The 22,914-nt window shown below is 41.3% G+C and overlaps 1 protein-coding gene across 1 annotated transcript; it reads right to left on the minus strand.

Annotated features, from left to right (window-relative positions):
* Positions 1-2,814: 2,814 nt before the first annotated feature.
* BHMT (betaine--homocysteine S-methyltransferase) lies at positions 2,815-22,759 on the minus strand. Its single transcript, XM_066381699.1, has 9 exons — positions 22,630-22,759; positions 22,262-22,522; positions 18,154-18,286; positions 13,290-13,408; positions 12,121-12,312; positions 11,156-11,303; positions 7,939-8,121; positions 5,892-6,120; positions 2,815-3,518 (listed from the first exon to the last, which is right to left on the minus strand). The coding sequence occupies exons 2-9, from the start codon at positions 22,292-22,294 to the stop codon at positions 3,335-3,337; spliced, it is 1,221 nt and encodes a 406-aa protein (XP_066237796.1). The 5' UTR covers positions 22,295-22,522; positions 22,630-22,759; the 3' UTR covers positions 2,815-3,334.
* Positions 22,760-22,914: the final 155 nt, after the last annotated feature.

A 22,914-nucleotide genomic window follows, 5' to 3' on the forward strand; every position in this document is an offset into this window, starting at 1 on the left:
TGATGAATCTAGATGCTAAAATCCTCACCAAATATTAGCCAACCGGATCCAGCAATATATGAAAAAAATCATACACCATGATCAAGTGGGATTTATTCTGGGGAGGCAAGGCTGGTACAATATTTGCAAATCAATCAATGTTATTCATCACATAAACAAAAGGAAGAGAAAAAAACCACATGATAATTTCAAGAGATGCAGAGAAAGCATTTGATAAAACCTAGCATCCATTTATGATCAAAACTCTCATCAAAGTGGGAATACAGGGAACATACCTCAACATGATAAAGGCCATCTATGACAAACCCACAGCCAATATCATACTAAATGGGAAAAAATTAAAAGCAATCCCCTTAAGGTCAGGAACAGGGCAGGGGTGCCCCCTTTTACCACTCTTATTCAACATAGTTCTGGAAGTCCTAGCCACAGCAATCAGACAAGAAGAAAAAAAAGAAGGAATCCAAATTGGAAAAGAAGAAGTAAAACTATTATTATTTGCAGATAATATGAGATTGTATATAGAAAACCCTAAAGTCTCAGTAAAAAACTACTGGATCTGATAAATGAATTCAGCAAGGTGGCAGGATATAAAATTAATACCTAGAAATCAGAGCCATTTTTATACACTAACAATGAACTGTCAGAAAGAGAAATTAAGGAAACAATCCCCTTCACTATTGCAACCAAAAAAATAAAGTACCTAGGAGTAAATTTAACCAAAGAGATTAAAGACTTGTACTCGGAAAATTATAAAACATTGATAAAAGAAATCAAGGAAGATACAAACAAGTGGAAGCATATACCATGCTCATGGTTAGGAAGAATAAAGATCATTAAAATGTCTATATTACCCAAAGCAATTTATAAATTCAATGCAATACCAATTAAAATACCAATGACATACTTCAAAGATATAGAACACATATTCCAAAAATTTATATGAAACCAAAAAAGAGCACAAATAGCCTCAGCAATCTTGAAAAGGAAGAATAAAGTGAGAGGTATCACACTTCCTGATATCAAGTTATGCTACAAGGCCACTGTACTCAAAATAGCTTGGTACTGGCATAAGAATAGGCATATAAATTAATGGAACAAAACAGAGAACCCAAAAATAAACCCACACCTTTATGGACAACTGATACTTGTCAATGGAATAAATACAGCCTCTTCAACAAATGGTGTTGGGAAAATTAGACAGCTACCTGCAACAAAATGAAACCAGACCACCAACTTACACCATTCACAAAAATAAACTCAAAATGAATAAAAGGTTTAAATGGAAGCCGTGAAACCATAAGCATCTTAGAAGAAAACATAGGCAGTAAGCTCTCCGACATCTCTTGCAGCAATGTATTTGCTGATTTATCTCCACAGGCAAGTGAAATAAAAGACAGGATAAACAAATGGGACTATATCAAACTAAAAAGCTTTTGCACAGCTAAAGGCAATAAGAACAGAATAAAAAGACAAACTATACAAAGGGAGAACATATTCGACAATATGTCTGATAAGGGGTTAATAACCAAAATATATAAAGAACTTATAAAACTCAACACCAGGAAGATAAACAATCCAATCAAAAAATGGGCAAAAGGAATGAATAGACACTTCTCCAAAGAGGACATACAGATGGCCAATAGGCATATAAAAAAATGCTCAAAGCCCTGGCCGGTTGGCTCAGTGGTAGAGCATCAGCCTGGCGTGCAGAAGTCCCAGGTTCGATTCCCGGCCAGGGCACACAGGAGAGGTACCCATCTGCTTCTCCACCCCCCTCTGTCTTCCCCTCCTGCAGCCAAGGCCAATTGGAGCAGAGTTGGCCCTGGTGATGAGGCTGGCTCCATGGCCTCTACCTCAGGCGCTAGAATGGCTCTGGTTGCAACAGAGCAACGCCCCAGATGGGCAGAGCATCCCCCCGTTGGGCATGCCGTGTGGATCCCTGTTGGGCGCATGTGGGAGTCTGTCTGACTGCCTCCTGTTTCCAACTTCAGAAAAATAAAAAAATTTTAAAACCTCAACATCACTAATCATTAGAGAAATGCAAATTAAAACCACAATGAGATACCACCTCACACCAGTCAGAATGGCACTCATCAACAAAACAAAGAATAAGTGCTGGCGAGGATGTGGAGAAAAGGGAACCCTCCTGCACTGCTGGTGGGAATGCAGACTGGTGCAGCCACTGTGGAAAAACAGTATGGAGATTCCTCAAAAAATTAAAAATTGAATGCCTTTTGACCCAGCTATCCCACTTTTAGGAATATACCCCAAGAACACCATAGCACTGTTTCAAAAGGAGAAATGCACCCCCATGTTTATGGCAGCATTGTTACAATAGGAAAGATCTGGAAACAGCCGAAGTGTCCGTCAGTGGACGAGTGGATTAAAAAGCAGTGGTACATAGATACAATGGAATACTATGGGGCCATGAAAAAGAAGGAAATCTTACCTTTTGCGACAACAGGGATGGACATGGAAACTATTATGTTACGTGAAATAAGCCAGGCAGAAAAAGAAAAATATCATATGACCTCACTCATTTGAGGAATCCAATGAACAATGTGAACTCAGGAATGGAATTGAGACAGAGGAGAGATCAAAGGGACCAGAGGAAAAGAGGACAGAGGGAAAAGGGATGATAGGATGGGATAAACCTGAAGGGAAGGGGGGAAGGCGCTGTAGGGAGGGGGCAAAGGAGATGTTGAGGGGAATACGGGGAAGGGGAGATGCATTTGGGGCAACACTAGAATCTATGTAAACACAATAAATTAAAATCAATAAAAGAAATAGAATGGAATAAAATGGAATGCAAAATACCAGAGTAGATCACACATTTTATTTCAATGGTTGCATGGTATGTGCTTTATTGGGTCATATATTATATAAGTTGTGTTTCTTGCTAAGGGTCATGTTCAAAGGAGCTTGGAAATCACTTCCCTCTGTCATTTTTTCTATCCCTGTCTAGTTTTTGAGCCATTTATGAAAGTTTATGTCTAATCCTTCCTACTTGCCTGCAAACTTGTCGAAGTGGGATTAGTGTTTGAATTACTTTTCCTTGACCCCAGTTATTTTTTTAATACCTTACACTTGGTGGGCGCTTAGTAAATCTGCTTAAGATGTACTTCATACTTATTTTGTTTCTAAGGAAACTTCTAAAATGTACTTTTTAAATTGTCAGGTGCTATTTGTAATTCTGTTTTGTTCAGCTCACAGCAAATTTTATGTGTAGGCAGGCATGAATACACGCCATGTATTTTATCTGATCTTTTCCTTATTTGTAAGAACTGTGGCCCAACCGTAGATGAATTCACAAAGTTGGGTTTTACTGAAGGTACTATGCAGATTTGAATTTCTGTTTTTCAAAGAGCTCTTTCAGCTGCTGCTCCGTTGTGGCTTCTTTCTGCTGCATCAGCTCGGTTGTTCCTTTGGTCACTCCCCAGGCATCGGGCTGGGACATGGCAGGGTTGTATGGCCTGCCGGAGGCTATCCGAAGATTTTCCCAGTATTCCTTCCTGGCCCTAAGTGAACAAAACACACATTAGACTCAGTGGTGGGATTCAAATAAATTAACAGCTGGTTTTCTGCCCTAATGACCACTTTATGGATAAAAAAATGATATACCAAAAGGTAGTTTATTATTTCATATATTTAATACTTAAGTGAGAACAATAAAAGACACACAAAGCTAGATTGTAAGAGGTTTAAAATATTAATGAAAAATATTAAATACTTGGCAAAAAACAATAAAACTGTTATATAAGATATTTCCATATTGCTTCTTGATTGGCGTCCTCACTTGCAATTTTTTTCACCTGTGGATGAAATGAACATTACTACAGGTGCTTAGAATATGCTGTTGTGCAGATGAACATTAAAGAAGAGTAAGGAATGTAAATTTGTGATTTCCACATTGGGCAGCTGCCCAGATGCCCACTGTAGAACCCTTACTACAAGTGCCATTTTAACAACCAGTTTGCCAAACTCAACAAAAAATTAGGTGTCGGTTCTGCCAAACGGATGCGAGCCAGCCGAATCCCAGCACTGATTAGAGCCCTCCTTGAGTATTGATCTCTGTGCCACAGAACAGAACACAAAACCTTCAAGACACCATCTTTGCTGCACTCTTGAGACTATGTCCATTAAAACACATTTATTAACCTGTCCTAAAACTTTTCCCCTCTCAGAATCTGTAGGTTGAAATGACTTTGAATTCCTTCTTTTAACATTTACATAGGGGTTACAAGCTAAGAATTAGAATGGGGACATTTTCCGGCCAGTTTGCCCTAAGGCCACTCTCACCTCTGACACTCGCCTGGTGGACCAGCTGAGCCCACGTCTGCTGCTCTTCCCAACCCCAGCCTCACTTCCACACCTCTCCTGACCTCCGCAAAGGCTTCCTCATGGATTTCCCTGTCTCACAGCTATTACAACTTGCTAACTTGCAGATCTTGTCCTGGACCACTTGTGACCCTCTAGGCTCCTCAGTGCCTTTGGGATGTGGTCATACTCAGCTTGTCAGCCTGAATAAAAATCCTCCTCCTCTCCCTGGTTTGTGTCTTCTATCAAATTCTGTCTCTGATATTCTCAAACTTCTAGTTTCTCAGTGTGCCATTCCTTTCCCACCTTAGTGTTGGCCTATAGGCTTTGACCCTTGTCTGGCAATGTCATTCACCCTTCAGAATTAAGGTTGGGCAGCAACTCTCTTAGAAAACCTTTATTGACTCCACTCTGCTTTCAGCTCCCATGGGCCATTACCCCCAGAGCATCTGTGCATATCTTTCTCTTTGAATTTTTTATGCCAATTTGAATATACCTGTTTATCTATCTGCCTACTAGACAACTGCTTGGAGACGGTAGCGCCTCACCCAGCTTGCTACCTCAGTGTCCACACAGTGTCTGACAGTGTGCTCAGCCGATGTCCAATGAACAGGGAGCTTGCTCCCTCTGCTTGGGGCACTCACCCTCCACCCCTTCTCTAGCTCATGGGAGTTTAAACACCTTCAAAACCAGGCCAAAAGAATCCCTTCTGCTAACATATCTTTCTCTTAGGCAAACATAGTACTTTTTGTTATTTTTTTATTCATGCCTTTATTATTAAAACAGTTACCACAATGGGATGCATTGGCTTTCTTGTCCATTTTCCTCAGTATACTGTGAGAAGGACCACAGCCCTTTCCTCCCTCCCTCCCTCTCTCCTTCTTCTCTCTCTCTCTCTCTCCTTCCTTCCCTCCTTCCTTCCTTCCTTCCTTCCTTCCTTCCTTCCTTCCTTCCTTCCTTCCTTCCTTCCTTCCTTCCTTCCTTCCTTCCTTCCTTCCCTTCCCTTCCCTTCCCTTCCCTTCCCTTCCCTTCCCCCTCCCTGCCTCCCTCCCTCCCTCTCTTCCTCTAAACCACAACTTAATCGTGTTCCTGCTCTTAGTGTCCTGCACACTGCCTGACATAAAATCAGTTTATTTATTGCTCATCTTTCCCACTGGAAGGTCAGCTTTGAGGACAAAGCCCTTTTCTGTCTGATTTTCCATTCAATCCCAAGCTCCCAGAATTATGGTATGCTTGGCACAGAGCAGCCATTTAATTACTATGTTCTAGAGTGAAGTTACACTTAAATCATAGGCAGTTGATTCAGTGTCAGCATCCCCCACAGGGATGGTGCTTTCCTAGAGCGTGAACTCACATTATTACACTGCAACCTAGATTACTTACAGTCTACATTCCTAAAGCCTTCTCTAGAAATCACTCCACGACATTCTACAAACATCTCTGTAAGAGAATTTAAGGATAATTGAATCTTTATTATCACAGCAAATTAGCCATGCTCTTTATAAGGATCTCACTTGGATATATTCATAATCTATGTGAGTTTGGTTTGGCAAATATAGTTTAAAAATCCTTACCTGGCTCTGACCCAGGGTTTGGTGTGCATATTGAGGCCACTTCCCCAGCCGCCATGCTTTTCTGACGCTGGTGGCAGGAAGCCCCTCTCTGGGGCCAGCTCCTCTGCAATTGCCCTGATGTGGTAGGGCTCGAATCCACAGCACCCTCCGATGAACCTGACCCCCAGGTTGTAGGCCTCTCTGGCATATTTTTGAATATCCCACCTGGTTGCAACTCTGGGCTCCAGACCTGCAGTAAATGGCATTATGCCCAAATTCCTTTTTAAAATAAATTATTTTACATGAACAACTATAATAATATGTACATAATAATAAATGAATTAAATAAGTTGTCAATATTTAATTCTTTTCAAAACTGTTAGCCACTCTGTGTCTATATACCCAGTTTTAAGTGGCGATAGCCAGCCTTCACCACGAACCCTGCCCTCTGGTATCCGCATCCTGTGCAGCGCCCTTCGGCATGCTATCAGGTTGGTCGGCAAGACAAATAGAATATGACGAAAGGCCTGGTGTCTGATTTCTGAGGCTATGTTGTAAAGGGTGTTAAGGTTTCTGTCTTGCTCTCTCTTGGAACACTTGCCTGAGGAAAAGCCAGATGCCATGTTGTGAGGACACTCAAGCATCACAGTGCAAAGGCCTGGGAGCTGAGGAACTGATGCCTTCAGTCAACAGTAAGAAACTGATGCCAGTTCCTAACGGCCTCCTGTGAGAGCTTAGAAGTAGATCCCCAGCCCCCATCAGACCTTCAGGTGACTAGTTCTGGCCAATGTCGCAACTGCAACCTTTTTAGAGACCCTGAGCAAAAACCACCCTGCCAAGCTGCTCTTGAATTCATGACACATATTATAGATATGAATTTTTGCTGTAATTTGTCATACAGCAATAAATAACACAAATGCCTTGCCATTCCTCTTCCATGGCTCCTCTAGAATGATTATTTTATAATATCTTACTTCCCTGAGGGTGGGATATTGTATAAAGACCTTAGAATGGAATAGGAGGCTGGCCATGCTCTGGTCCTGCTGATATCTCTGGGCTTGATTTTATTAACGTAGACTCACCCTCACTTCCAAAACACACTAAAAGACTTGATCCCTGTGCCTAGACTTCAGTATGCCCTCACTTCATCTGTTTGGTCTCCTCATTCAAATTGGCCCTACAGTAACCTAGTGATGGCACTTTCCCTCCACCCTCAAACCATGGGGCAACATTCAAAATAGGAGGAAAGGCTTTTCAAGGTAACCTTGTTCTAACCTTTTTTGTGTGTGTGATGAAAAAATTAAGATCTAGACCAGGGGTCTCAAACTCGCGGCCCGCGGGCCACATGCGGCCTGCCGAACAATTTTGTGCGGCCTGCAGACTAATCCACGAAGTTCAAAATATTTTGGATAAAATTAAGTAAGCCTAGGGGCCTACTTGTATTTTTCATTTCTCTAGCATCCTAGCTAGATATTAGCTTAGTTAACAGCAGTTGTGATGCGAACTACAGTTTCTGGTCGTTTTGTGACACTGAGTAAACTGCATGTACGATTGTGCTTGTTGTACTGATTTTTTTTTGTTTTCAACTGCAGTGAGAAAAGTGTTGCGTAACAGTTGCCTTTTGTAGACCTAGTGCGGCTCACCGAATGGCTGTGATCTTGCTCTGCGGCCCACATGCTGAGTTGAGTTTGAGACCCCTGATCTAGAGGAACTAAGGAATTTTGCTAAGGTTACACAACTCAGCAACAGAGCTGGAACCAGAAGTGAAATCTTGGCTGATTCCACCTGGAAGAGCATTCTTACCAGCCTACAAGTATGACTAACTGGTTGTCTATCTTGATGTTGATTCAACTTTAACACTTAAGTTCAGAGGTCTTTTTTGCTTGCTGGTCTCTTCCTTCTCTGACTGTCTAATATGAAGGGTTTGGTGGCTGTAGGGAGGAAGGCTAGGGCTGGAGATGAGATAGGCAGACATTTCTTCACTGTGATAAAACTCCATGGCTATAGGTTTAGTTGAAATTTGTCAGACACAAAGACATTGAGACAGTGTATAGAATATCTGTCTTACCAAAGGGGAATTCTGGCAGGTCGATAAATCCCTGTTTGCTGCAGTCAGGAGTGTGGTAGGCTAAGGGCTGGCTCATCAGGTGGGCTTTTAACCCGGCAGCCTGCAGACCCTCTTTCATGAGCTTCACTGTCTGCAAGCTAATTGTGGGGTCAAAATGGCAGTTCACACCAACGATGGCAGCTCCTGCAAGTGGGAAGAACATTTGAACTGTAGGGATTCACCAGAATGCCAGGAGACCCAATCTTCCTCTCTTATCAGGGAGCTTTTATTTGGAATGATAGATCTGAAAGTACAGCATTTGATCCTTCCTCCCTGAAAATCTATCTTATCTTTGGGCAAGAACGATTGCCCACAGGCAGCAAGCACTTTCTGTGAAAAGTGCTTTGAAGAGTCTGGTATAATTGAAGTGTCATTTATGCACTCTTGGCTATTTTGTTTTTTTTAAAATCATTAGAGTTCTTTTAACTTCACATTTTAGTAGTCAGTTTTTCAATCCTTGACATTATATTGCAAGCACAATCATTTCTTGGCATCCCCAGCTGCTAGATTGCACCCATAGTTACCATACCATTTATTTGAGGAGTAAATCAATGTTCCCTTTCATCAGGCCAATTTAAAAATATCACTAATCCAGATTCCAGGAGCAGCAGAGCTTATGCCACTGGCTGGGGCAGCAGGCATCTCCGTGGTCTTCAGTGGGTGGGGTCTACAGTTTGCTATTCGTTTTGTTCAGTCAGGCCCCATGCTGTCATTCCTCTGCATCAGCTTTGGTAGGGGCACCTGTGACCTCAGTCTTGCCAAATCCAGTAATCATGTCTCTGTTCTCATTTTACTGTACCTCTCAGCAGCATTTGATCTGTTAGACCCCTTCCTCCTCCATCAACACCCCCTTTTTTCTGGCTTCGGAGAACTCCCCACACTCCCTGAGTGTTGCTCTTACCTCCCTGGCTGCTCTTTGGGGGTGTTATATGCCCACCCCTCCTCAAGGCAGAATCTGTTAATCCTGCAGTGTCCCCGGACCCCACTGAGCCATCTCCTGCTCTTCATCTGCACCTCCTTTTCAGTCTCAGGGCTCTCGACACCATCTACACAGAACCCTCCTAAACCTCTCTCTAACCTGACCTTTCCGCTGGGTTCCAGACTTGTATATGCAACAGCTTACTCAACACGTTCACTTGGATCTTGACTACCTCTTTTTATTTCTTCTGGGTATTCAGCTGCCAGAGTTTCTCTTTCCTTGCTTGGCTTTATTACACTAATGAATTAATCATGTTGGCTATTTACTGGATGTCTATTAGGTATAAGAGTCCTTGTAAGGGGTTCTAGAGAAATATAAATATAGGTCATAGTCCCTGATGCCAAGAATTTTATAATTTAGTACAAAGCTTTCCAGGGTTTGATCTATAAAAATAAGGTTCTATGATCTATTAAGTTAGGCCTTCTTAGACCCTGCCAATATATGAACATATCAAAGGCTCTCAGGGGTTCTGAAGTCAAGAGACCTGCTTAACACACTTAGTTTAACACAGCATTTTTCTTTCCTTCCTTCCTCCCTCCCTCCCTTCCTCCCTCCCTTCCTTTCCTTTCTCTTTTCTTTTTCTCTCTTTCTTTCTTCTTTCTTTTATTTTAATTTATTTATTTGAGAGAGAGAGAGAGAAAAACATCAATTAGTTGTTTCACTTATTTGTGAATTTATTGGTTTATATGTGCCCTGACCAGGGATTGAACTCACAATGTTGGCATATTGGGACAATACTTTAACCAATTGAGCTACCCAACCATGGCAACACAGCATTTTGTAAATGTATTTGATTACAGAACTCTATTAAAATTCCCACAGATTAGAAAATGTGAGTGGAGGATATTCCAAATGAGTATAAATAGAAAGTGTTTGACTTTGGGTGATGGGTATGCAACATAACCGAATGTCAAAATAACCTGGAGATGTTTTCTCTGAACATATGTACCCTGATTACTCTATGTCACCCCAGTAAAATTAATAAAAAAGAAAGAAATTTGCAAATAAGTATACAGTGAAGCAGCAGTATTTAAGTGTTACAGTTTCTGAGAGGAGGGAGGGATACTTGGGGTAGAGGTGATTATGTAAGGGTATATGGAGGTAGAGTTTGAACTAACACTGAAAGATAGACATTAGATAGGTTTATTAGACAGATATTTATTACGGATGTCCTGTGTGCTAGGCACAGGGTACTCAGTGTTAAGACAGAGTCTCTGCCCTCTTAGGTTTTACAATCGAGTGAGAGAGTTGGACATTAAGGAGATAAATGAGACAAGTGGAAAGTGCTACAAAGGCTATAAATAGGGTACGGTGATTTCAAACACTGTGCCACCTACTCTGAACAGAATGGTGAGGTGAGGATGAGAGCGGGCCCAGGATCCCTGCCAGGTAACAGTGGCAATGGTGAAGGCCTCCTCTGGTCTTTCTGAAACAAGCTAACTTGCTCCTCCCCCCATGTTTATACTACCAATCAAAAATTAGGATTATTCAACCTCATTCCTAAATCTAAATTGTTAGTGTCAATGACAAGTATGAAGTGACTTTCATGAAATAACAGGAGTTGGATAAAAATCAGGAATTAAACAAATAGCCAATCAAAATCTATTTCACAGAGTGAGTTGGACTCTTCCACTGACACTGAGTTATTCCTTGGGTTTAAATCGAGGCATCTTTTAAAACAGTGTGTTTTTCCTAACTGAAATGTAATCCAGTATTCGGAATGAAAATTATGTATAAGAAGATAAATTAGGTGGTATTTCATACCAAAGGGTTTTTATGTATATCAGTTGCAAAAAACAAGGGCATACCAATAATTTATGAGAATGGAAAAACTAGCAAAGAGGACAACTGACTTAAAAGTTAAAAGTTATTAATGTTTAAAGACCTCAACTTGAGATAAATTTAAAATAAAATATAATTTTTCTGAATGCTCCTGAGTCACCCAGACCCTTTCCATTCCAGTTGTTACAGCCTCGGCACAGGGCAAGTGCTCCTTCCACAGGGCTGGGGTGTGTGCATCTGTGCTTTTTAAAACACACTTCTCTTTAGGACTCAATAATAATATCAATATTCCTAAAAAAGTAAATGAATAGTTTTCCTGTTAATGAAAGTAGTACATAGTGATTCATAGATGGACCTGCATTTGTATATTATTTTAAAAGACTCATTAGTTACAAACTGATCAAAAGCCATCCTCACCTGCTTTAACCAGGCGCACTGCACACTGGCCAGGGCTCACGCCATGCAGGTCCCCCTCGGGGCCAATGCACATGGTCGCTGCCACAGGCTTCCCGGACGCTTTCAAGGCTTCAACAGCCCACACTGCCTCTTCAACATGTTCAAAATACTGGAATAAGACAAGGTTACGGTACTTTTAATCTTGTTTTTCTAGAATAATTTGAAAACATTCTATGCTTAATAATTAAATTATCGCCCTGGCCGGTTGGCTCAGCGGTAGAGCGTCGGCCTAGCGTGCGGAGGACCTGGGTTCGATTCCCGGCCAGGGCACACAGGAGAAGCGCCCATTTGCTTCTCCACCCCTCCGCCGCGCTTTCCTCTCTGTCTCTCTCTTCCCCTCCCGCAGCCAAGGCTCCATTGGAGCAAACATGGCCCGGGCGCTGGGGATGGCTCTGTGGCCTCTGCCTCAGGCGCTGGAGTGGCTCTGGTCGCAACATGGCGACGCCCAGGATGGGCAGAGCATCGCCCCCTGGTGGGCAGAGCGTCGCCCCTGGTGGGCGTGCCGGGTGGATCCCGGTCGGGTGCATGCGGGAGTCTGTCTGACTGTCTCTCCCTGTTTCCAGCTTCAGAAAAATACAAAAAAAAAAAAAAAAAAAAAAAAAATTATCACTAGATGAGTGATTTTCAAACTCTGAGTTTGAAATATTTGGAATGTTGAATGTTAAAAATTTGAAATGGAGAGCCACTGGCATTTTTTAAATGGAATAGAATGGTGACTTCTTACTGTGCATTGCAGTCAAAAGGTTCTAATATTAGATTAACTGAATCAAATTTAGTAGAAGCCCTAAACTGAAAGAGATTTCAAAACTAAATATTACCACTACTAGTCATGTTGGCACCTCATCTTATATGGTCCTCATGAAAGCAGAAAGCAGAAAACCGGCACTAAGTGTACTTGTCTCATCTTTGATCATGTCTCTATTTACCTCCGCAATCAAGAAGTCCACATTCTTCTTCATAAAGACCTCTAACTGTTGCTGAAATACTTTTTTAACTTCAGTTTCACTCTTGCAGCTGAGGTACGAAGGTGTCTGACTCACGCCTCCTGCCACCAAAGCATCTCCCTCATCAGCGACTTGCCGGGCAATGTCACAAGCGGCTTCATTGACTTTCTGCCCCTAAAACGGTGAGTGTATGATACATCTATATTTTCATGTGAAATTGAAACAAAATTATTATTCAACTTTCTACATCTTTTTTGTATGTTACCATAGTGATTTGATTCCAGAAAATGACAATAATGGAATGAATAGTTCAGTGCTTTACTAAGTTGAGCAATTTGTAGTAACAATAACTCCAATAATAATGATAAAAAAATAAATCTAATGATGGTATATATGATATTATATTATACCAAATATGTGTGGGAGGACAGAAGTCTTTATATAAAAAGATCTGTAACCTTCCAGTGCCTCAGCTCATGTAAGAAAATAGTGGTGATAATAATGATTATTTCTTTTTATGACAAATACAAATAAAATTCAACTAGACTAGAGAATTTATGACTTTTTGTTGTTCTGTATTTTCTCAAAGAACAGATAAATGTATCACAAGTAAGGTCTTCTCTGATTATTTAGACATTAATAATAGACATGTCCTTGAAAAATCCCAGTGCAGTAGGTCACACGGACTCATGGAACTTTGAAACTCCCTGTTCACTGTCGAGATTACAACCTTGATGGGGTAGGTAAAGGGCTTGCCCAGCATCACACAGTTGATTTGTAGCTGAATCAGGAAGATTCCAGGTTCACTGACCTCTTATGCCTGTGACCTTTCCCCTACACAGCGCCACATTAAAAAATGGGAAGGATATAAGAATTTGTAAGGATACCCACTCAGCAACTTAGTCGGGAGACTGGGAAAATCATTAATCATTAAATACCTCTTCTCTGATCTACTTCATTAAATATGTTTCTATCAATTTGGGGTACTCTAGCTAAAATCTAAGTATTATTTACATATATCTCATTGCTGTCTTATTTAAAATAAGACACCTGTGAAGAGGCTCAACATTTTTTTCTGCAAGAACTATGGTTATAACATGTGTGTCTACTACACCCTTTCTTCCAAGAGTGCCATGTATGGTTTTACTCACAGAGATTTTCTCTGCAACATAGTTCCCCCTGTTCTCCAACTTGTCTTCACTCGCATAAAAGGTGAAGGTCTGCATGACATTCGACCCAGCTCTGAGGAACTCTCGGTGAAGCTGTCGAACTGTGAGATTGAGTAAGAGAGGCATTAATTAACCCATTATTAACCCATGATGTTTTCAGAAGCCTGTAAGATAGATAAATACGAAAATATCTGCTTAAATTCCTGGTTGCTTGGTATTCATGCATCCTGGAGTTAATGCGAGATGGATCTGGGTCTTTTGCCAGGAAGAAGAGATTTCTAGCATGGAGTGGGAGGAAGGAAAGAAGGGGGTCCCAGAGACAGGGAATCATTTCAGTGTTTTTTCCAGGTAGAGGAGGCAGGGAAGGGCATTCTTCCAACAGAGGAGGCAGGAACAGGTGTGACATTTGGGGGAACAGCAGACGGGCAGATAGGGGAACAGCTGGAGTTGAGTTTGTGTTGGAGAAGGATGGAAGATGCATTTGGAAAGGTGGACTGGTGACAGAGTATGAATGGTATAGCAGCACATCATCCCAAGGAGTTTAGGCTCCAGCCCACAAAGGTTAGGGCAAAACCAACAGTTTGTAAGCAACTGAGTGATGTGATTAGCTCAAAGGATGAGTGGGATAAGGATTGGAGCAAGGTGCCCAAACGTGTCCATGGATGAATGCCAAAGAGCAAAGCTTTCTTAGGGTAGAGGAGATATAACAGCATCCCTCTCATATAACTGAATATATTCCATTTTAAAGAATTATCTATCCTTTGCTCTAAAATAGTGGTTCTAACCCTTGGTTTCCCACTAGATACCCTATAAGCTTTTCTTTTTGAGAGAGAGAGAGAGAGAGAGAGAGAGAGAGAGAGAGAGAGAGAGAGGAACTCAACTCATTGCCCTACTCTAAGTTGTATATTCATTGATTGCTTCACATATGTGCCATGACCGGGTTTTGAACAGGCGACCTCAGCGCTCCTATCGACACTCTATCCACTGCACCACCACCAGTCAGGTGCCCTGCAAGCTTTTATAAGTCATGGGTACTAGGGTAACCCCACAGCTATTCTAATTAATTGGTTTGGGTCAGGGAGCAGACCCAAACCAACTGTTTTTTTAAAGGTTTCTCCAAACCTGTTTTTTTAAAGGTTTCTCCAACTGATTCTTATTTTCAGCCTTGTTGAGAACCATCATTCTAAGAGAGTAGAAAATGCTCATTTTATAAAAAGACAGCGAGCAAAGTAGGAAATCAGCAATCCAGTATCAGCCCCTGAAATTTATATTGAAATTTCAGAGGCCTATAAAATCTAACAGTCTGGAAGCAACTACACTAGAAGCCAAGAAGCTATGAAGACACTGGGGTTCTTAGTCATCAGGGGCTAAGACTGGAGATGAGTCTAGCATCTTTGCATCCCAGGTACCTAGTAGACCACCGAGAATATAGGAAAATCAGTTTTATTTTTTTAAAGACAAAAAAGCTTTAGAATTTCAGAAAATGGGTTTTACTCTTGAAGCCAAATCTTTGTTTTTAAAATCACAGAAACTTGAGTTCTCAGTGGGAATTTCAAAGGATGCCTAAATTAGGGGGCACTGCACTTGTTTTAATTAGCAACAGAATCAATAAAAAACACCTTGTATGGAGTCCCCATCTATCAATCAGACAAGCTGCTGTGGCTGGAGCAGGGGTGCACGGCCTGTAGACTATGTCCCTGTATACCAGGGTGACATGGTTTTTAAACAGGAAGTCCGCCTAGGTTGTCCTTGAGTGTATTTCCAGAGACTGAAAAAAAAGAAGTCCTGGAATGGTGGCAAATTGTTTATGTATACCAGTGGTAGTCAACCTGGTCCCTACCGCCCACTAGGAGGCGCTCCAGCTTTCATGGTGGGCGGTAGCAGAACAACCAAAGTATAAATAAAAAGATACATTTAACTATAGTAAGTTGTTTTATAAAGATTTATTCTGCCAAGCTTAGCGAAAATTTGACATAAAGTACTTGGTAAGTAATTATTATTATATGCTTTAACTTGCTATAACTCTGCTTTATACATTTTATAAAGTAAAGTTACTTCCCTACTTTATAAATCACCATTACTGTGGAATTGGTGGGCGGTTAGAAAATGTTACTACTAACAGATACAGAAGTGGGCAGTAGGTATAAAAAGGTTGACTCCCCCTGGTGTATATGTACGTTTTACAGTACAGAGGGTCTACCCTTTTATTAGATTTTTCCAGATGGTGGTGACCCAACACACCATTCTTAATTGATTTGATTATTCCACCATTTTTCTTAAAGTTGCAATGATTCTCAAAATGTGACCAACTTAGACTCACCTGGGGATGATGATTATGAATTCAGATGCCCCAGCCCCCTCCAAACCCATCAGCCCCAAATTCCTGGCCAAATTCAATGCTGATTCCATTGGGCACAGCAACCACAACTTTGGCATCACCTTCAGTAGGAGAATCAGTCTGGTCATTTATGGGCATCATTTCAATTTCTATTTTCTGTTCGCTCTCATCATAAAACTCCTGCATCTTCATCTTCTAACCAATAACAAGGTGTGATTGGTCTCTATGACAAGGACACAACCTATACTAATTAATTACAATCATGTTCTAGCTTTAAACTCTTCATTATACTAATTTTAGCATCATTAGAAGCTAAATGTTATCCAGTTTCTCAACTAAGTTGCTGAGTGGGTATCCTTACAAATTCTTATATCCTTCCCATTTTTTAATGTGGCGCTGTGTAGGGGAAAGGTCACAGGCACAAGAGGTCAATGAACTTGGAATCTTCCTGACTCAGCTACAAATCAACTGTGTGACGCTGGGCAAGCCCTTTATCTACCCCATCAAGGTTGCAATCTCGACAGTGAACAGGGAGTTTCAAAGTTCCATGAGTCCCCGTGACCTATTGCACTGGGATTTTTCAAGGACATGTTCATCATTAATGTCTAAATAATGTCTAATAACCTTACTTGTGATACATTTATCTGTTCTTTGAGGAAATGCAGAAGGACCTGAATTCTGTAGGCATTTTAAATGAATGTTATTCTTATTAATTGTAAAGGCAGATCATCATCATTATCACCATTATTTGCTAGGTAGTCAAAGTGCCTCATAGGTCAATGGCTGTATTTAGCATTTGGGGGAAATGAAAGGTTTTTAAAGAATTCATGCTCTGAAAGAGAACAGTGGTCAGTTTTCAAGCTCTTTTCTACAAATGGATTTGTGTATCTGCAGGTGCTTTCCTGATTTAGGCTGGATGACAGCTGGAATTGAGAGAGACCCTGAAAAGTTCCCTGGCAAGCTGGATGGCACCTGAAATGTTTTTGTGGGGCTGGTGCCTAGGCTTGACTTTTTAGTGCAGGAGATGGTGAGAAAGGAAGGTTATGTTACAGGTCTGTAATCCCTATCCAAGCCATTTGGGGGCCAAATGTGTCTTGGAATCCAGAATTTGGGGAATTTTAGAAAGTAAATACAGCATATGCATTATATATTATCTAACACTCTCATTAGGGTCTGAAGCAGTAGCTTTCACCCCCAATTAAACATATTAATACTTTTTTGCATTAGAATATATGACTAACCACATTAACTTGGATACAATTATATATCTCCTCACATTAATTCAGGTCACATTTTGCCCCAAAATAATTTTATTGAAAATGTATTATCCCACTGAAGAAATATGGCAAAATTTTACTTGACCTTTTATAGTTCACTGTGGAATTCCAAAGACTTGTATTTTCTCAAGTAAATGTACAAGGGTAATAGCTAACTATGATCTGTACATATATAACTTGGAGATATTATCTATATATATATATATTATACAATCTCTTACAGGTCCTATCCCACCTGCCCTCCTGACCATAAAAGATTATGGTCAAAAAAGTAAAGTGAGAGTAAGGTGTGTGGGTACAGCTGCAGGTAAGTAGATAGTTGAATTGAAATTGGGTGCCTAGTATACAGTGCATTTAACTAGTTGCCACATATGCAAGGGAGAAGAGCCTATCTGCCACACCGTGGTTGATCCTGTACCATTTAACTAAAAGTGGGTAAAGGGGGAAGGCTGAAACAGAAGAGAGGAAGGACTGAGAGTCTTGATGAGGTTGAGGAGGGGCAGTGTTAGAGAGAGTGAGCAGAAAAGATAGGAGGTGTACTCAGAGTGAGTACTAGTTACTGAGGGTTCAGAGGTGAACATCTTTGATGATGGCAAGGTCTGGGAGTGGGCTGCTGGGGGTGGAGGAAGAGTTAGGTGGAGATGAGAAGATCAGGCACTAACAGGAAGAGTGCTGGAGGAATCCTCTGTCTGGACACTGAAATCACCTAGAGCAGATGGATTTACAACCATCAGTCCCCCACACCGGCTCACCAGAAATTTTGTGACAGAAATTTCATGACGGTCCACAAAAGAGTTAACCACCCTGATGTGGTATTAAGGTTACAGACCCAGTGATCTTAGTCAAATTTGCTTATGCTCAGGGTGGCTTCTGTTTTAACAGTCCCTGAAATAATTCTATTTTTATCAGTCCCCAAGTATAAAAAGCTTGAAAACCACTGACCCAGAATAGTGAGGGAGGGAGGGACAGAGAGGAAGGCAGTGAGCCAGGTACTAGACTCCACTAGAGTAAGGGTCAGGGACCAAGAAGTACACATTGGTGACAGCAACAAGGAGGGCTGTTGTGCTTATCCAACATGTGAGTCCATACTTACATACCTAGCACAGTGCCCAGCAAGCATTAATAAATATTTGGGAAATGTGGCATGAATGTATATTCTGATGGCATGCATCTGGACTTGGGCCAACATAGTGTTCTTGTATGAGAACCTGGAACAGAGTGAGACACCCACCTGCTTCTGGGTGCTCCACAGAAGCTTCCGGGGTCCAGGGGCCTGCCTTCACGTAGCCCCTCTTCTCCAGTGCAAAGACAAACCCGCCGTCTCCAATCACAACCTCTCCAGAGTTTAAACGTTCTAGAATGCCCTGAAATGACAGGTGAGGGGGAAAAAAGGAGTTACTTGAGTTTTTTAGACAATTTTCTATCTTTAGTACTTTTGCTATTAGACTCTTGAGAAGTATGATTTCTGTAGAATTCTCAGAAAGTACAAGTATATTTTATAAATTCATGGTACTGTCTATAAGGGAAACAGCCGCATGCTCATATAATGAAAACGTGTGTATGTATGTGCCGGGGTGGCGGTCTTTCAGGACACGTGGAAGGGTTTTGAAGAATATCGTGGGAGGATGTCATGTTTGAAGAAATATCTGCAGGATTAAATAAAAAGGCTTAGTTGTAAATCCTCAAATGACTACTTAAGCACACATTGTTAAAATGGTAAAGGCTATTCTTTCTTCTATTGATAAACTTAAGCAATGATTAAAATGATATCATTTAATGCTATTAATATAATATATTATAGCATTGTTAATAATATATTAATATTTAATATAATAATAATATATTAATAATTAATATAATATAGCATTAAATGAGTCATGTAATGTTGTTAAGGCATTTTGAAGACTGAAAAGTCAGAAGACAAGGCACTTGGTAAAGACAGAAGAAGAAGATACCACCACAAAGGTGGTCATTTCCCTTAATTAAAGTCTTCTTTCTTTGGTATTAAAATTCAGTTTCTACAACAGCAGCTGTGTTATGCTGTCCAGGAGGACTTGAGTTCATGCAAACATGAGTGTGCATGTTTACACTCTACAAGTGCAAGATGAAAAAAGAAAGAGACAACTAAATAAAGTATTTGTAAAGGAATTTCCAGCCCAGTCTCCGTACCAGTAGAAGCATTTACAGTACTATGCAATAATTACCCTCATGTTAATGTTCAATAGACATGTTTTTAATGTAATATTTTAAAGAGCTTTGTGAATTGGAAAGTAATTTTTAATGTAACCATGTGTTTTAATTTAGAAGAATCATAGAGTTTAAGAATAAAAGATATGTTACATTCAATTTAGGTCATTTTCTCTGAATTTATAAATGAAGCATTAAGGCCCATAATTTTAAAATGTACACAAAGTTTCCCAGGTGAGGAGTATAGGGCCTCCTAATTCTTTTATTTGTAAGTAGTATCTAGAGTTGACTTTAAATGAGACAGCCCTGAAAAGACAGTGTAAAGGAATAACTTGGAATGTACTTACCAACTGTGTTCCATTTATTACCAAAAACAGTTAATAAAACAAATGATGTAATAACAAAGGTTACCTAAATCTGTGACAGCCGCTCATAGGATTTTGCACTCTATGTCCTCACCACCCTCGAGCCTCCCTCATTTTAACCCTCCCCACTTCCTATGCGTTTGGTCAGCTAGGGCTCAGAAAGAAGACACAACTAACATTTTCACTTTAAATGAAATAGGAGGACCATGCTATATGTTCCCAAATATCCCTTCTAGATGGAAAAATTTTTAAGCATTGAAGTTCGTGAGATAGGAAATAACTGCAACAATATAGAATTGATCATGTGTTACTTTGAAATCCAAATATGTTATGATTTCAGTGTGCCTAAACGCTGCATCTTCACACCACAGCTTTATAACCTAATTAACAAGAAAAACTTGTTAGTTTTCATAAAACTAGTCAGTGCAGTTACATAAAAAACATGAACAAGAATCAAATAAATGAGATATGACTTGCAGCTAACTTCCATTTGACTGAACTAACTCATATTTTTGTTCAGTCACTTAGCATCTCTTAGTGAACATGTGTGTGGTATCAAATTCTAGTACTACAAATATTTAAATACACAGTATAGCTAAGAATCTGATATTTGCTGGTGGAGTAGCTAGTGGTGATTCCATTACCATGTTGTTTATAAATTGGTTGAAAAATTATATCTCTTAGATTCTAGTACATTTAATTACCTGGACTTCTGATTTCTTTATTCATAAACTAAATAGCTTAAAAAAAAAAAAGTGGACCTGACCAGGCAGTGGTGCAGTGGATAGAGCATAGGACTGGGACATGGAAGACCCAGTTTTGAAACCCTGAGATGGCTGGCTTGAATGAGGGCTCATCCAGCTTGAGTAGGGGGTCACTGGCTTGAACGTGGGATCATAGACATGACCCTATGGTTGCTGGCTTGAGCCCAAAGTCACTGGCTTGAGCAAGGGGTCACTCGCTCTGCTGTAGCCTCCCAGTCAAGGCACATATGAGAAAGTAATCAATGAACAACTAACTAAGGTGCTGCAATGAAGAATTGATACTTCTTATCTCTCTCCCTTCCTGTCTGTCTGTCCCGATCTGTCCCTCTCTCTGACTCTCTCACTATCACTGTAAAAAAAAAAAAAAAAGTGGAATGTGCTATGAAAAAAATGTTCAAGGTACTGTTTTATGGGAAAAAAAATATTACAAAATAGTATGTGTAATATTGGATGGACTATTTTTGTATAAAAAGTACATGTTTGCCTAGACAACAACCAAGCAGAATATACACTAAAATGTAAAACATGGAGTTCATAAATCTTTTTCAAACTGTTTACAATGAATATGTATTAGCTTTGTAACATATAATTTAAAACTATAGACATATTACTGCCCATGTTTTAACACTGAAATATGCATGGAAACAAGGTTACCAAAGAAACATTTTCTTTTTTATGTCTATCTTTTGCTTATATAATCCTTTAAAGATAATACGTTAAAATGTTTCATTTTCTGAGTTTGAGTTTGGGGAGTGGGTTAAAATCTATCACTATGAGATTGGGGTCAAACCAAAAATATTTATTTTAATATCTATAGAATCATCCTTTCCAGCCTACACCAACTATTCATTTAGCAAATGTATGGATTGGCAGAGATTCTCAACCTAATTGAACTGGTGATAACCTATGATCATTTGCCACCTCAACATCTTTCTCAGGCCACAGGCATGCATCTATTAATGTTTCGTGGCATTTTAATATTTTAACTGGATTAACTTTTTTTTCTTTGTATGAAGATCTTTCTGATTTGGGAGGGATGGCTGGCAATGAGGATGAGAGAAGGTCCTTACTTAACAGCTGGGAGGACAGTTGGCCTGGCCCTGTCTGCCTTGTGCCTTCCCCTGGGGGCCTATGTCTGCCAGGACTCTTTGACACCTAAAGGTCGAGCATATTCCCTCCTCTCTGCGTTCTTCTCTTCCCACACACCCAACCCTCGTTCTGCAGTCAGTTCCCATCCGTCCACCCCCCAAACTAAACCAAGGCCGACAGTCTGGACCGGGACATTCGTCCCAACAAGGGAAAATATGTGCTTCTTGTTAATCAGGTGCTGGAGCTGCTGTTTTTAAAATCTTATTAACAGCACTTCTTAAATTTATTACGGCCTCTGTGCCCATTTTTGAGGCCTGCATGATGCATTTTGTTGCCATCACTGAAACTAAACTGTGGGAGTAAACGTACCATTGCCCAATCAAGCTGCGGTACGAGGCTGCGCGCAAAGGTAATCCTGCGGGAGGGAGGCGCGTGCTGGAAACCTTCGGGGCCCTGCGCCTGCCCCGACTGTGGACTGGTCCAGGGTGCAGGGGGGCGCACGCAGTGGCGGCGGCGAGTGCAGACACACAGTAACCCAGGCGTGCCACAAGGCACCCCTTTGCCCCACTGTGGTGGGGGAAGGAAGTCCCGCCTGTGTGTGTCTGGGAGCTGCACCTCCAGGGAGTGCTCTGATGTTGGCGTGCAGGACTCGGAAGATGTTGGGAGACTCAGAGTTCTGGGGGCGCCCTCGAGTTAGGAGTCACATAAATCAAGGGAGAGCTCTGGAGCTCTGGACCTGGGCAAGAATGGAGGGCTCAGAGGCGCCTTGGGTCCTGCAGGAGGAGTTCTGGGCGCACCTTCCCTTCCTGTCACCGTCACAGCGGGGTTCCGAGGGTCCCTCTGCACTCCCGGAGACTGAGGGTAGCAGGTTGGTGGGGCAACACCCAGAGCCTTGGCTGGGATGGAGAGCGCCCTCGGGTCCCCGAAGACTCACCTTCTTGGCTTTTTTGCCCCCAACGGGTGCCATTTTCTCGGTAGTGTCCGGACAGAAACTCGGCAGGGATGCGGACCTACGAGGCCAACGTGTGCCCCTGTGAACGAAGCCCGGAGCTGCCTCGCAGCCAGGCTCTTTATACTCACTGCTCGAGTGTGGGGTGGTTTCCCGGCCTCTGCACGGTCCAACTGCGGGCCTTGGGCGGGGAACACGCCCACCAACCTTTTACTGTGGCCTGCGGCTTGTTGTTGGGAACCTGCCCTTGCGGAGGGAGAAGGTCGGAGGAGATGGTAGAAGTTGTTCTCCCAAATGGGTGACAACAGTGAGAAGTAAAATAAGAAAGAAACAAAAATGAGGTTGCCACTCACTCAGGTTTCAGACGACCCCTCCTTGCCCCTCGCGGGTCCCTAATTCTGATTTACTTCTCCCTTGCCTGGGATCGTGCACTATTATTTACGTCAGTCACCCAAGGCCTCTAGGAATGCCCTTCTCATGCCCAAATATTTGTCAAACGCCGTGGTACAAGATTATTGGGTAAGGAGGCGATGCCTTGGAAGTCAGTCTGAAGTGGCACCTGTGTGATATGCATGCAGCAGTTATATAACAGAATACAAACATGTCATTTACTGAAGAGACTGATACTAACCCTGACT

The sequence above is a fragment of the Saccopteryx leptura genome, chromosome 4, assembly GCF_036850995.1.
Source record: "Saccopteryx leptura isolate mSacLep1 chromosome 4, mSacLep1_pri_phased_curated, whole genome shotgun sequence".
Lineage (NCBI taxonomy): Eukaryota > Metazoa > Chordata > Mammalia > Chiroptera > Emballonuridae > Saccopteryx > Saccopteryx leptura.

Excerpts from the sequence above, each read along its gene's own strand:
- BHMT (XM_066381699.1), bottom strand. The coding sequence starts at position 22,294 with ATGGCACCCGTTGGGGGCAAAAAAGCCAAGAAG. Across the intron at positions 12,313-13,289 it reads ATGTTGCAGAGAAAATCTCT|GGGCAGAAAGTCAATGAAGC; the intron begins GTGAGTAAAACC and ends TCACCGTTTTAG. Across the intron at positions 8,122-11,155 it reads AGTGCGCCTGGTTAAAGCAG|GAGCTGCCATCGTTGGTGTG; the intron begins GTGAGGATGGCT and ends TCCCACTTGCAG.